Below are 13,319 nucleotides of genomic sequence, written 5' to 3'. Positions count from 1 at the left end.
CATTTGCAGACAGGCAAGTCAACCTTCTAACTCTCCTCTCATTTTCAACGAGGCAAGATGTTTACAGCTTATGTTCTCAACTCCCATCAAAGCTAAAATACCGATTTGGATTGAATTACAAAGAGTGTATGACTACAGTCAAATTCTGACAAAGAATAGTCAGACTTCAGAGAACCATACAGACTTGAGATAAAACAGATAATTTAGCTCTGTCAAGTCAACAACCAAAGATCATTTCTGTTTCCATGCCTTTGCTAGGAGACTGCTTTTCAAAACCATCTGAGTAATATTAAATAGTGTAATATTCACAATATAAGCTTCAACCAATACAAAATCTTTCAAATACCAGAGTAAATAAAAGACAAAATAGTTTCTTATAAGTTCTCAATCAGACAGTGTTGAGACAAACCTTATCAAATGTTATGGAACCACAACATTGGTTGACAAATATAAAATATATGCTTCCCTAAACTTGGTGTAATAGAAGAAACAATCTCTGGGTTCATAGTGCGATATTTTGCCAGAATTAACAAACGTATTAGCTTCTATAAAACTGCTTACATGTTCCCTGAATTAAGTTCTAGAGCTTGACAGCTGTGGCTTCACATAAAATCAAAGAAAATGGCGATAACCGTTAGTGGTAACTACGTTTCTGTTTACGTTACCTTTCACTAAAACCAATGCTTCTTGGTGCACTTTTTAGTTTTTAAATATTTTTCTGAAAACATAAGAATAATGTAGTCGTGATGTATTGTCCCACCACCAACAACAATAATAACGCACTTGGATTCAATTATAGCGTTACTAACTTGCCACAGAAACTAATCATATCTGAGTAAAATCTCTCTAGTAACATGTTTGTTCTGTGGCTGTTATTAAACAACCATTGTCCTTCTCATTTTCTCCTTTTAAAGTGTGTTTAACTGGATACACAACTCACCTGCCGTTTAACAGCGCGAGCAGCTCGCCCGCGTGGTACAGGTCGTTGCGCGTCACGCGCCCGAAGCGGAAAGAGTTCAGGTTGCAGAAGGTAATGGCGGGAAACGCCATCATTGGTGCCGTGACCTCGTCCAGCTTGGTGACATGGGGGTACTGGAAGTAAAACTTGATGCGGTCCACGCAAACAAGCACCAGGAACGAAAACGAACCCATGAAAAACATTATCCAGATGCATCGTTTGATGCACTGGCGTTCATAACTGAACATGTGCGAGATGCCATGGAGCGTGGACCTGCTGGCGAAAACTTCAATGGGCGCGGGCTGGTCGCAGTCCAGATTGTCTTCAGACTCTGTTTTAATATCCATGTTTCTTGAAGTTTAAAAGCTCTTTGAATGAAGTAGGTGCAGATATTTAGAAGGATGGAAGAACTTCACGCCCTTAGATGCTCAGCTGATCTTTATGAGGAGGTGCATTGATGGACCTAGTGACAATATATAGATGCTAAAAGCGGTTACAACGATCCATGCAACATCTTCATGATGGTTATTTTGCAAGTTTGTGCAATTTAAAGTTAAATGGGTCCTATTTCTACTCGATTTAACCTGTTCGTTTGATGTAAGGTGTATTCAGATTGATTCAGTCATAATAAATCATATTTCTGACTTGAATAAAGCCTGTAAAGTTATATATCACCACACGAAGCACAGTTTGGCTCCTCAAACTAGCTATAAAAAAACAGTAAAGGACTCAACTCCAAAAATACAAACGGTTACAGATTATTCTGGTAATATAAGCATTTATTCCTCCGTAATCCTCAGGATCTTCACTACAATAAGGAGCGAGTACCGTCAATTCAACTCCAGTCGAATCAGCGAAATGTACATAAAAACAAGCGCGATGATATTTGCCTACATCCCCGTAAGATGTCAGAGACGACAGAAACGCATCGCTCGATGTAAAGAGAATGTCTTCACATCCATACACAACACCGACACATCCGCGGAGTCAGAACGGCTCGGATTGTGTTTCAAGCTCGATACAATAAGCGATCCAAATCCAACTTCACCACGCGCGCTGGTACGAACTACAACACAGATGCTCTCTGGATGTTGGCATCACTAAAATGTCCCCTTCTTTAATTAATGCAGCACGGCACGCGTTTCCATATCAGATAAAGTCTTCCGTTGTAAGTTCTATAGTCCCCGTTCGTCCAGGGGGTTCAGATGCAGACAGACGCGTCAGGAATGAACGCTGCACACTGCGACGAAGCCTTCATCCAAGTGCTCCACTGTCTGTCTGAGCATCACTGACCCGATCATTTCTGAAGAGAGAGAGAGACTGAGCGATATTATCATAACATTGCATATCTTTATTGTGATTTTACTGTCATATCGTTATGCATCATATATTTTATTAGGAATTATAGTTTTTATTATTATTTACAATTTTTTTATCTTTTGTTCTTTAATGTCAAAACTTTATTTCATTTTCCTTTTGTATTATTTCTGCACTTTATTATTCACATTAAACAAAAACGTTTTTATTTATTCTTATTAAAATTATGTATTTTGTATATTTTACGTAATCTGTATTATTATATTAGAATAATTATGTAATTTTTAAAAATTCTCTTTATGTATAATTTTGTTTTAATATTATTCTTTTGTCTTTTTCTGTAAATTACTGTGTATATTTCCTTTTGTTAGATAATGCAATAAAAATTCCCCATGATGAGACCATAAATATACACTACAGCTACTAATGTTAGAACAAGCTACATAATCAAAGTGATGCACAGTTATTACATGGGTGATTCTATAATTGCAGGTACATTTGGTGTGCGAAGTCATTATTTTTTTCTGCTTTTTTTCAAATGGTTATATTTTAATAATTTGTTACTTATTGTTATGAATTACAAGATGTTACAGTCAATAACAACATTATAATTTGAGTAAAAAGTGTCTTAAATAGCTCAAAATCATGATTTCTTGTTGTCCGAATGAGTCAGTGCATTTTTTCCATCATGTATCATTGTGTAATCAAAATATGTTATTGTACTTTTCTTTTTGTAATATTTCATTAATTGTATTTATAAAATCCCTAAATACTCATTTACTTAATTCTACAACATTAAATTGTTTAAAAATAACTTTTTTCTTATAAAAATGTGTGTCCATAAATCTTGCGTCAACTCTGTTACGTACCATATTTTGCCTTTAGATTGGTGGAGTTATCTCCGACAACTATGTAAGATACAGGAAATTATGACACTTTCCCTCACTGATAAGATCTGAAGCACTGAAAAGTCTGTGTGCTCTCTCTAAGAAAATATTTTAATCTAAAAAGTTCTTATACCAAGAGTTATTTTGAAGAACGTCAACACTGTTACCACAATATCAAAAGGAAAACTAAATGTATTACTGATCACAAATTGAGTTATTTAAAGGTATTTTAATCATGATTTCATTAGTGCCATGTGCTCTGAGCATTTATGCTAGCAAGTTTTTGGCAAAAAATAAAGAAAATGGTAAATTCTGTTACTGTCAAACTCTGTTACCAAGGTAGAGTAACAATGCTGACAATGCAGTAACAGAAAAATGCGGTAAAACTGTTATTTTACAATTCTGTTACTTAAAGGGTCAACTCTGTTTAGAAAAAAAATACAATTGTTGTTTAAAATCTCATAAACATTATTGAGATATGATGCACCCTTTTAATATTTCAACAACATTTCTCTATTTTTACTGAATATTTTTGGATGAAAAATATTTGCTCCAAGCGGACAATTCTGTGAAGACATAGGTTTTTTTATTTTATTTTAAAGGTGTGCATAGGTCAAATATTATCTCAGTTCCAAATGTTGGAATATACAGACTGTTTGTCTAATGATACAAGAAGGATTTTTCCTTTTATGATTTATTGTTATTTCTGCACATTGGCTAATTTGTCCGTAACAGAGTTGACAAACAATACAATAAAGACTTGGCAAGCACTGAATTATTAAAATTGAATATGTTTTCAATAAGATACTGGAAAGAATTTCTGTTAGTGAAAAGCATCTCCTGATGACCAGGAGATGCTTGAGTGATAAATGAGTATGTACAAAAAGACTGATCAGTACTATTTGAGAAACTTACAGCCGAGGGGTGAAAGGGAATCTACCCATGAAATTACACTGAGTGCGTTTTAATCCAGGTTTGTGACAGTATTGGCTAACGCTGGGTGTTGTTGTCACTGACTGAATCAATAGTGCTGATGATGTGGCCCACAGCTGATTATCAACTTTCAGAGACATGCTTAAAGTGTCAATCTGTTAATGGACTCGCATGAACTCCACAAACTGAAGCGAAACCCCTCAGAGCTTAACGGTCTGTCCAGGTATGTGTCTGTTTTTGACCTGGTTCACTTTGGAGTCTATAAAAGAGGGTTGAAAATGATCTGGATGTTTATTGATCCATTATGAGGATGTGGAATATGAAACCAGACGCCTGAAGTGAGGTGAGGGGTTATTCCCATGAGTCACTGAATAAGTACAGTGACCATACATGACTGTATATCATATGCGTGCCTAAGGCCGGAAACATAAGCAAGTATGCATTATGCTTGATTTTATGATATATAATTCAATCCGGGGTCACCAGCACATTGCCTACTCACAGCACATGTGTAATAACCACAAGGTCATGTCTGTGAAGGAAAACCAGTTTCTAAGAAATCTAATAAAGCCTCAAATCATTCAGCATCATAACAGAGCATACTTTCTGAGCAGGTTTTGGTTTAGAAGGCAAACAGGTATCTCAAATCGTCAAACCATCTGTTTGTTGCAGCTCCCATCGTGCTCCACTTGCGCCATAACACATGTCTACAGACGCTCTGCATGACAAATTAAATGATTCGTGCACCAAAGCGAAGACAGGCAGGTAATGAAGGTGACGGAATGCTGATAGCAAATGGAAAGAGTTTATCAACAGCGTCCTGGGAGATTTTACAGGACATCTGCTACCGAGAAATGAAGCGCAAACGACATGAGGAAAGAAGAGTGCCATGGAAGATAGACTCCAGAAATCAACTGGATCGTCAAGGGGCAGGAAATGGATTATTAAAAGCATAGTTACTTAGAACTTGTGACCTTTTGCCGCAGGGATGTTATAGAGCATAATCTTCACAGGGGTGAAAAAAACTGTCAGTGCGCAAAATAAGCTCGAGCACTTGAGCTAAAGTGGAAAAACTGCTAGCAGAGCAGACTAAAATTGAAGCGCACTGCCAGTAAAGCAGATGTTGAAGCCGTGGCCTAGCAGTTAGAATTAATTTATTAATAAATCCTAATATTTATTTATTAGTAATAACTGTTAGCAGTTATTTAATAGATTTACAAAATGTTTTCATCATATATATACTAAGGGAACTTACCATTAACCAATTAACAGGTTTTTTGCGTAAAAGATTGCTTCACTTCGCTCCATGCTGAGAATTCAAGCAGACGCGGCCTTTTCACAGCCTGCCAGATCTCAGGGAACGGGATCTGAGATGAATGAACTCACGTCTGCTCGACCCCCATGTGGCAGTTTTAGGAGTCCAAGAAGCAAAAAGGCTGTTGACCCCACTGTGTTGTAACCTCATGCTTTGACAAACCACAAGCCAGGAAGCATGTCCAAAAAACTGTCTTCTTGGCATTCCGATTGGCCGTAGTTGAGGGAATGTTGACCGACCCTTGAGGGATGGACAGATGGACGATTAGCTATAATGAGGTCCAGCAGGGTTCAGTGTGACACAGAGCAAAAACAAGAGGCACATGCAGGAACGTCCAAGGACGTACTTGTCTCCAGGAAAGTGCAAGCCATTTGATATCTTTTGTTTAGGGGGAAAGGTTCAAACCCAGAATGTTCTGCATCAACACTATAGCTTTGTTCAGCGTACTATTCACACAATATGAAGCTGTGCAAGCTGAATAATGATGCTGCTGTCTTTAACAGGGAAGCGTATTGCTTAACTGAACTTGTTTCATAAAGAACGAACTTTATACAGTTGTTGAACTGAACTGAACCAACACTGGACTGACTGGAACTGAATAATGACACTACTGTCTCGAATTTTGGATTTGCTTCCTGTTTGAAGTTTGCGTCAGTTTGATTCAGTTACTAAAGCTGCTTTGAAACAATATCTACTGTGTAAAGCACTATAAAAATGAAGGTGATTTGACTTGACACAGCATGTGAGTTTTGTGTCTGCATAGATTACCCTAACATTTGACAAAAAGCGACATGTACAACAGAGGACATTGTGTGAGACACTGAAAATGTTGAACGTTTCACACTTGTAAAAAAGACCTTTTACAATACATTAAATGTCCCTTCGATCGCTACAACGCAAACATCTCAACTTGATTAATAATATTTGGTTCTTGAATTGCTGTTCTTTGGAGATTTTTTAAAACCAGAACATAGATTATCTTCTAAAGAACAAATGAAAGAACAAAAACAGAAACCTTAAATTGTACTTCGTGTATTGAACTTTTATTTTAATGCAAAACAGTCCGCCGTTTGTTCTTCTGAGGACTGGGGACTTTTGCTGGTGAGGCTGAGCATGTATTGAATGTCCAAAATCACTCTGCAAGGCATTTCCATGTTCAGCTCTTTGACAACTGCTCGCTCTGTTCATGACAGAGGAATGTTCATCTGTAGGTCAACAACTCACACACATGCTTATAGAATTCAAGAGGAAGAGCTTTAACTCACACAGATCTGCACTTAGGGCAAATACCACTGTCAAAAGCAGATCTTTATGGGACTTTGTGGGTTGTTCTGAAGATATTTTTTGTGAAATGCTGAAATGTACCAGATCATTCTACTATTGCTGGTTTGTAATTACAGTTGGTGGGGAAGCAATTCGAATTGCCCTGCCATATGAGTCTGATCAGAGTAATATAGGGCTTTAACTTATGCCATTTCCAACATCTGTTTAAAATACTTCATGTTTTTCATCAAAGCTGTACGAGCACAACTTAACAGTCAGAAGTTCACTCACCTTTGCCTTTTCATTATTACTTCATGCATGTCTTGAGTTTGCTGAGAAATGAATTATGGTGTTTTAATGAAATACATGTGCACCACACATTCTGTCCTCCTGAATTGTGTTGTCATTATTTCTTTCGGGTGCAGTTCCATTTCAATTTTCAGCTTTTCAAGCGAGTAATTCATAATTCAATAAATATTCATTTATGTTCTACTAATAAAATAAGATGCCTGGATGCTAAATTAGCTCTTGGGCATGATGTTTGTGTGCAAAACAGCATCCATTTAGACTTCAGGATCAATTGCTAACCTGATGCAAGGCAAACATACTGGTGGTTGTGCAACTCCCGTGAACATAATAGCTTGTTTCGCCAATTAAGTGTTAAATTGGTTAAAATAAGCAATTTAATTAGCAAAGGGGACTTTATAAAGAAGAAACTGATGACAGAACTCAAAGACACTGGTTTGTTAGTTTTTCCACCAGGCTTACTAACTATATTAACCATGCAGCAAGACTAGATTGGTTGAGCAGCTTCACCAGAAATACCAGAAGTACGTGCTGCCAGTCCTCTGGCAAAACAAGTGCTTAACCATATATATTATGAGCTGTTTAATTTTATTTTCAAATATTTATATGTCATGCACTCTTTTTTTCTTACAGTGTAAATACTAAATACATATACAATTAATTATGCATAGAAAGTGCTGTCAAATACACTGTGTATTCAGGCTGTTAATTTTTTTTAAAGGTGACATATCATGAAAATCTGACTTTTCCAGGTTTTAATTGCTATAATCATGTCCCCGGTGCATCTACCAACCAAGGAAACATGAAAGAGATTAACCCAGTAACTTTGTTTTGGGAAGCCTTTTTCTGCAAGCATCTGAGAAAACAGCGTGTCTGATTTAGCTCCCTTGGTGACGTGGCAAAGGGATCTCATTGTAATATTACCGCCCCTTAATCTGTAAGTTTCCACCCATGGCACCATCATTTTGATTTTGCAAGCGACAACGGTGTAATGCCATGGCTAAAGTTTGAGCAAAACATGGTAACTGTTCTGTCTTTGGCTGCACAGATGAGCACAGAACACTATTTACAGTCCCAGCCTCAGAGGAGACAAGAGAGCAGTGCATTTATTGATTTATTTAATGTATATTGCTGCTGCCACACAGATCTAAAATAAACATGCAATTTATTTCCCAGCTGTTTACCTTCACAGACTTAACCGAATGTTTTTGTAACTCTTGTGTGTTTTTAAGTAAACTTGTGTGAGAATGAGAACTTAGTTTAGTACTCGCATGCTGTGACAGCCGCTTTCTGTGCGTGTGCTTCGGATGTGTGCACTCAGAAAACTGTATATCAGAAGTTTAAACTCATATGGTTTAAAAAGCATGATTTCAGCGCGATAAACATGACAATCAGAACCAAAACAGATCTTTTTTAGCAGGTCCAAGCTGTAATGGCTCAGCTCTGTTCTGGAAAAGGGGGTGGGGAGCAGCAGCTCATTTGCATTTAAAGAGACAGGCACGAAAAACAGCTTGTTTGCTTCCACTCAAAATAGGCATTTTCAAAATGATATAATAAATGATCTGTGGAGTATTTTGAGCTGAAACTTCACAGACACATTCTGGGGACACCAGAGACTTATATTACATATTGTAAAAAGGGGCATACTATGTCTCCTTTAAATGTCTGTGAAATATGATGATAAAACATCTAGTGAACAGGATTTTTCCACTGATTTCCCCTATTTCACAGCTTATATCCAAGCTTCAACCAGGATCAATACAGCACAGGCCTCATTCTATCCGACTTCACCTTTACTAGAAGTGTTCAATATTCAAAATGATAACAGCCTCTGAAATCATCCACGGGTTTAGCTCAGCGCCAGGCCGCTCGGCTGTGAATGTGAACTTGAACGAGGTGGGTTAAGTTACTTCACCTTCAGTCAAATGCGCGGGCGAATGCTGATATCTGGAGACCACGCGGTCGAAAGCTCCTGCCCAAAATGCCACCGTTTAAATTTGATTGACATAATTCACAATGGATTCAGAGAACAAAGGTTCCCTGAATGTCAAGATTATGGTACGGAATACACAAGCCTTTCTCATCTCTGGCCGGACGGGTGAGAAACACATCTTCTATTACAGGATTTAAGCTGCCTGTATTAATTGGTTTTCTTAATTAACACAGCATGCGCGGGCATTAATATTCGCGCCTCATAAGATAGTGGCGCTATTCATTCAGCACTAAATTATTCAGCTGTACTCAGAGCAGAAACGGGACGAAAATGGGACATTTTAGACGATATGCTGACAAAAACAGCAATTAGGGGATGTGTTTTTGTGCTTTTAATGATTAAAAATGCTGCTGTTCTGCTGTATTTCTTTAATGATATGTATCGCGACAATAAATAGGATGCTAAAAACGTTGAAAAACAAAAACGTCTCTGAACACGATCGACACAGAAAATATGCAAATAGCTCAACAGCGATTAACTGTACGTGCAAGCACTTTCTGTGTGGTTTAAATTGTAAACAAGGGAAAATAATTGGAGTTTAAAATGATTTATTATCCTTATCTGCAAGTTCGACAACTTATTCAATTTGACATGTCATGAGTGTCAACCAGCACTGAATTATTACCTCATTGTCAGTAAGCCATTCATTTACTGTTTGACAGGTTTGGGTCCGAAGAACAAGAGGATAAGACCTACCTGTCAGAAAGAAAAATCACAAATGACTAAATGAAATGAAGAGCAGTTTTCGTCTCAGTGCTGATATACTTCCCCTTGAAACAGGAAGTTGGGCGGGACATAGGCCTATCAGAAGTCGAGGCCACATTCTTCACAAATACTGAACAAATTAATAAAGCAACAAATAAAGACACATCAACAAACAGTTTGTTAGTTAGTTAATCAAAGGCGGGTCATATTTCAAACTTATGGGGAGGGGCTCTCTTTCAAGAGAGCATTTTATTGGAGAAAAATTTAGAGTGCAGGATGATGTCATCAATATTTTTGGGCTGTTTCTTCTTCTAAAAAAGAAAGAAAAAAAAGAAAGTGAACTTTGTCAACTTTTATACACTGTAAAAAATAAAAAGTGGTAAAACATTATTGAAGGACGTTTTACAAGAAAATGCTATTTCAGTCTTTTTACTTCAAAATTGTACATTTAAAACTTTCTTTGTAATTAACAGTGAAATTTACTAGCAAGTTTTGAGAGAAAATTGCGTAGACTAACAGTGTAGACTAACATATAGAACAAGCCACAAAACTTTCTCCAAGACAGCAATGAGATTAAAGTGAGAGCAAATGGAGAATTTTCTTCTCAGATGTTTCTTCTGCAGAAAAAAAGTGAAAGTGAAGTGACATGTGACCCATACTTGGAATTAGTGCTCTGCATTTAACCCATCCAAAGTGCACACACACACACACCCCTGGAGCAGTGGGCAGCCATTTATGCTGCAGCGCCGGGGAGCAGTTGGGGGTTCAGTGCCTTGCTGAAGGGCACCTCAGTCGTGGTATTGAAGGAGAGAGCGCTGTACATTCACTCCCCCCACCTACAATCCCTGCCGGAACGAGACTCGAACCCATAGCCTTTTGGGTTACGAGTCCGAATCTCTAACCATTAGGCCACGACTTCCCTAGTTTCAGAAGAGATGTCTCAAACTGCGCTCAGATTTGCCAGGATACCTGCAAAGAAAAGGCAATGATCTCAATATGAACTCACACATTTCTCATTCAAGATCAAATCATCTCAGTTGCTCTCCGAACTCATTTTATAGTTCTATACTTTTACTGCATGACAACAACTGACTATATTTTTATTAATTTTTTAAGTTGATACTTCAATAAAATACAAATGAAAACCTCAGTGAGCTATTCAAGAGCAACCACTGAGCAAAAAAACTTTCCTGAGGCAAGAGAAGTTCTGGTGAAGTTGGTTTCTCCAAAGAAACATCAGCACGAAGCAGGTCGTGACATCAGCAGTGCCTGAATAAATGATTATGTAAAATGTCGCCTGTGCCGTTGAGGGTGGGACAACAAATCAGGCCGCAGTCCTCCAGAAGTTCTGGTGAAGTTGGTTTCTCCAAAGAAACATCAGCACGAAGCAGGTCGTGACATCAGCAGTGCCTGAATAAATGATGATGTAAAATGTCGCCTGTGCCGTTGAGGGTGGGACAACAAATCAGGCCGCAGTCCTCCGCGGCCGCTGACACATTCTGACACTGATAGATCCGTGCGGAGAGCTGCTCTTAATTACCTTTTAGCCCAGCACTGGAGAGAGAGAGAGAGTGGTCATCGGCCGAACGGCAGCGACAGAGATGAATGCGCAAGACTTTCCACGATCAGTCAGCCTCTCCGGCCTGCTCTGGATCATCTGACACGTCCCAGAGGAAAAGGCAGAAAGAGAAAGCTCTCATTCTTGCCCATCTCAAAGAGAAAAGTCACAGAATGAGAAAGTCAGGTGATAATAAAGAGAAAGACAGTTTGGAGGTGTTTACAGTTTTTCTCAGTCTTTTTACTTCAAAATTGTACATTTAAAACTTTCTTTGTAATTAACAGTGAAATTTACTAGCAAGTTTTGAGAGAAAATTGCGTAGACTAACAGTGTAGACTAACATATAGAACAAGCCACAAAACTTTCTCCAAGACAGCAATGAGATTAAAGTGAGAGCAAATGGAGAATTTTCTTCTCAGATGTTTCTTCTGCAGAAAAAAAGTGAAAGTGAAGTGACATGTGACCCATACTTGGAATTAGTGCTCTGCATTTAACCCATCCAAAGTGCACACACACACACACCCCTGGAGCAGTGGGCAGCCATTTATGCTGCAGCGCCGGGGAGCAGTTGGGGGTTCAGTGCCTTGCTGAAGGGCACCTCAGTCGTGGTATTGAAGGAGAGAGCGCTGTACATTCACTCCCCCCACCTACAATCCCTGCCGGAACGAGACTCGAACCCATAGCCTTTTGGGTTACGAGTCCGACTCTCTAACCATTAGGCCACGACTTCCCTAGTTTCAGAAGAGATGTCTCAAACTGCGCTCAGATTTGCCAGGATACCTGCAAAGAAAAGGCAATGATCTCAATATGAACTCACACATTTCTCATTCAAGATCAAATCATCTCAGTTGCTCTCCGAACTCATTTTATAGTTCTATACTTTTACTGCATGACAACAACTGACTATATTTTTATTAATTTTTTAAGTTGATACTTCAATAAAATACAAATGAAAACCTCAGTGAGCTATTCAAGAGCAACCACTGAGCAAAAAAACTTTCCTGAGGCAAGAGAAGTTCTGGTGAAGTTGGTTTCTCCAAAGAAACATCAGCACGAAGCAGGTCGTGACATCAGCAGTGCCTGAATAAATGATTATGTAAAATGTCGCCTGTGCCGTTGAGGGTGGGACAACAAATCAGGCCGCAGTCCTCCACGGCCGCTGACACATTCTGACACTGATAGATCCGTGCGGAGAGCTGCTCTTAATTACCTTTTAGCCCAGCACTGGAGAGAGAGAGAGAGTGGTCATCGGCCGAACGGCAGCGACAGAGATGAATGCGCAAGACTTTCCACGATCAGTCAGCCTCTCCGGCCTGCTCTGGATCATCTGACACGTCCCAGAGGAAAAGGCAGAAAGAGAAAGCTCTCATTCTTGCCCATCTCAAAGAGAAAAGTCACAGAATGAGAAAGTCAGGTGATAATAAAGAGAAAGACAGTTTGGAGGTGTTTACAGTTTTTCTCAGTCGCTTTGGTGCATTTCTCAGATCAGAAATGAAATTCTCAAAACTACTTGTACAACTTCCACATCATCTAGTCATTTGTACACATCATTAAAGCAGTTTCTCTTTCTTTTGAACAAGCTTCGATTGCTTTGGTACATTCATGCAACTGATTATGTACATTTATCTGCAGTTTCCTACATTATCAGTTGCTAATGTCATGTTGCTCAAAATGTATTATATAGTTTTCTGTGCAATAGTCCCTCAAAACATCTAGTCTTTAGTTCATCGTATAAGTCATTAAATGCAAAATGGTTCATCTAGTTGTCATAAAGTGTCAAGCACATTTTTTACACATTATAATTAGACTTTTTGTCAATTTTGCATGAATTGTGCAAGTGAATCTTGACTTTCACTAATGAAGAGAATGTAGATCAACCAATGATAAACCGTTTCTCTGAAATAGCTCAAAGGTTCATCTCATGAATCTTCAGTTGGAAAGCATATACTGTATAGACAGAGGACAACACAAGAGTTACATATTCTGACAATGGGCTTTCTTATTTTTTTTATTTTCATCTTTGTGCCCATATTTCTTTTTCCTTTTCTATATCACAATGACATTGTAATGTGTTTTTTTTTTTT

At 38.3% G+C, this 13,319-nt stretch overlaps 1 protein-coding gene and 1 long non-coding RNA gene across 2 annotated transcripts in view; both read right to left on the bottom strand.

Moving 5' to 3' along the window:
* The window catches only part of LOC107566432 (acid-sensing ion channel 1), a 168,444-nt gene extending 166,202 nt beyond the window's left edge, over positions 1-2,242 (bottom strand). The window contains exon 1 of the mRNA XM_016251893.1: positions 941-2,242. Coding sequence (XP_016107379.1) covers positions 941-1,305 — 365 coding nt within the window. The 5' untranslated portion in view covers positions 1,306-2,242. The remainder of the gene's footprint in view (positions 1-940) is intronic.
* A 1,693-nt stretch (positions 2,243-3,935) lies between these two features.
* Positions 3,936-13,319, bottom strand: part of LOC107566440 (uncharacterized) — a 21,919-nt gene continuing 12,535 nt past the window's right edge. Inside the window, exon 4 of the long non-coding RNA XR_001606510.1 lies at positions 3,936-3,999. This is a non-coding gene — a long non-coding RNA (uncharacterized lncRNA). The remainder of the gene's footprint in view (positions 4,000-13,319) is intronic.

This window comes from Sinocyclocheilus grahami, unplaced genomic scaffold, assembly GCF_001515645.1.
Source record: "Sinocyclocheilus grahami isolate Dianchi unplaced genomic scaffold, SAMN03320097.WGS_v1.1 scaffold1075.1, whole genome shotgun sequence".
Classification (NCBI taxonomy): domain Eukaryota; kingdom Metazoa; phylum Chordata; class Actinopteri; order Cypriniformes; family Cyprinidae; genus Sinocyclocheilus; species Sinocyclocheilus grahami.
This window is presented reverse-complemented; position numbering and strand designations above follow the sequence as displayed.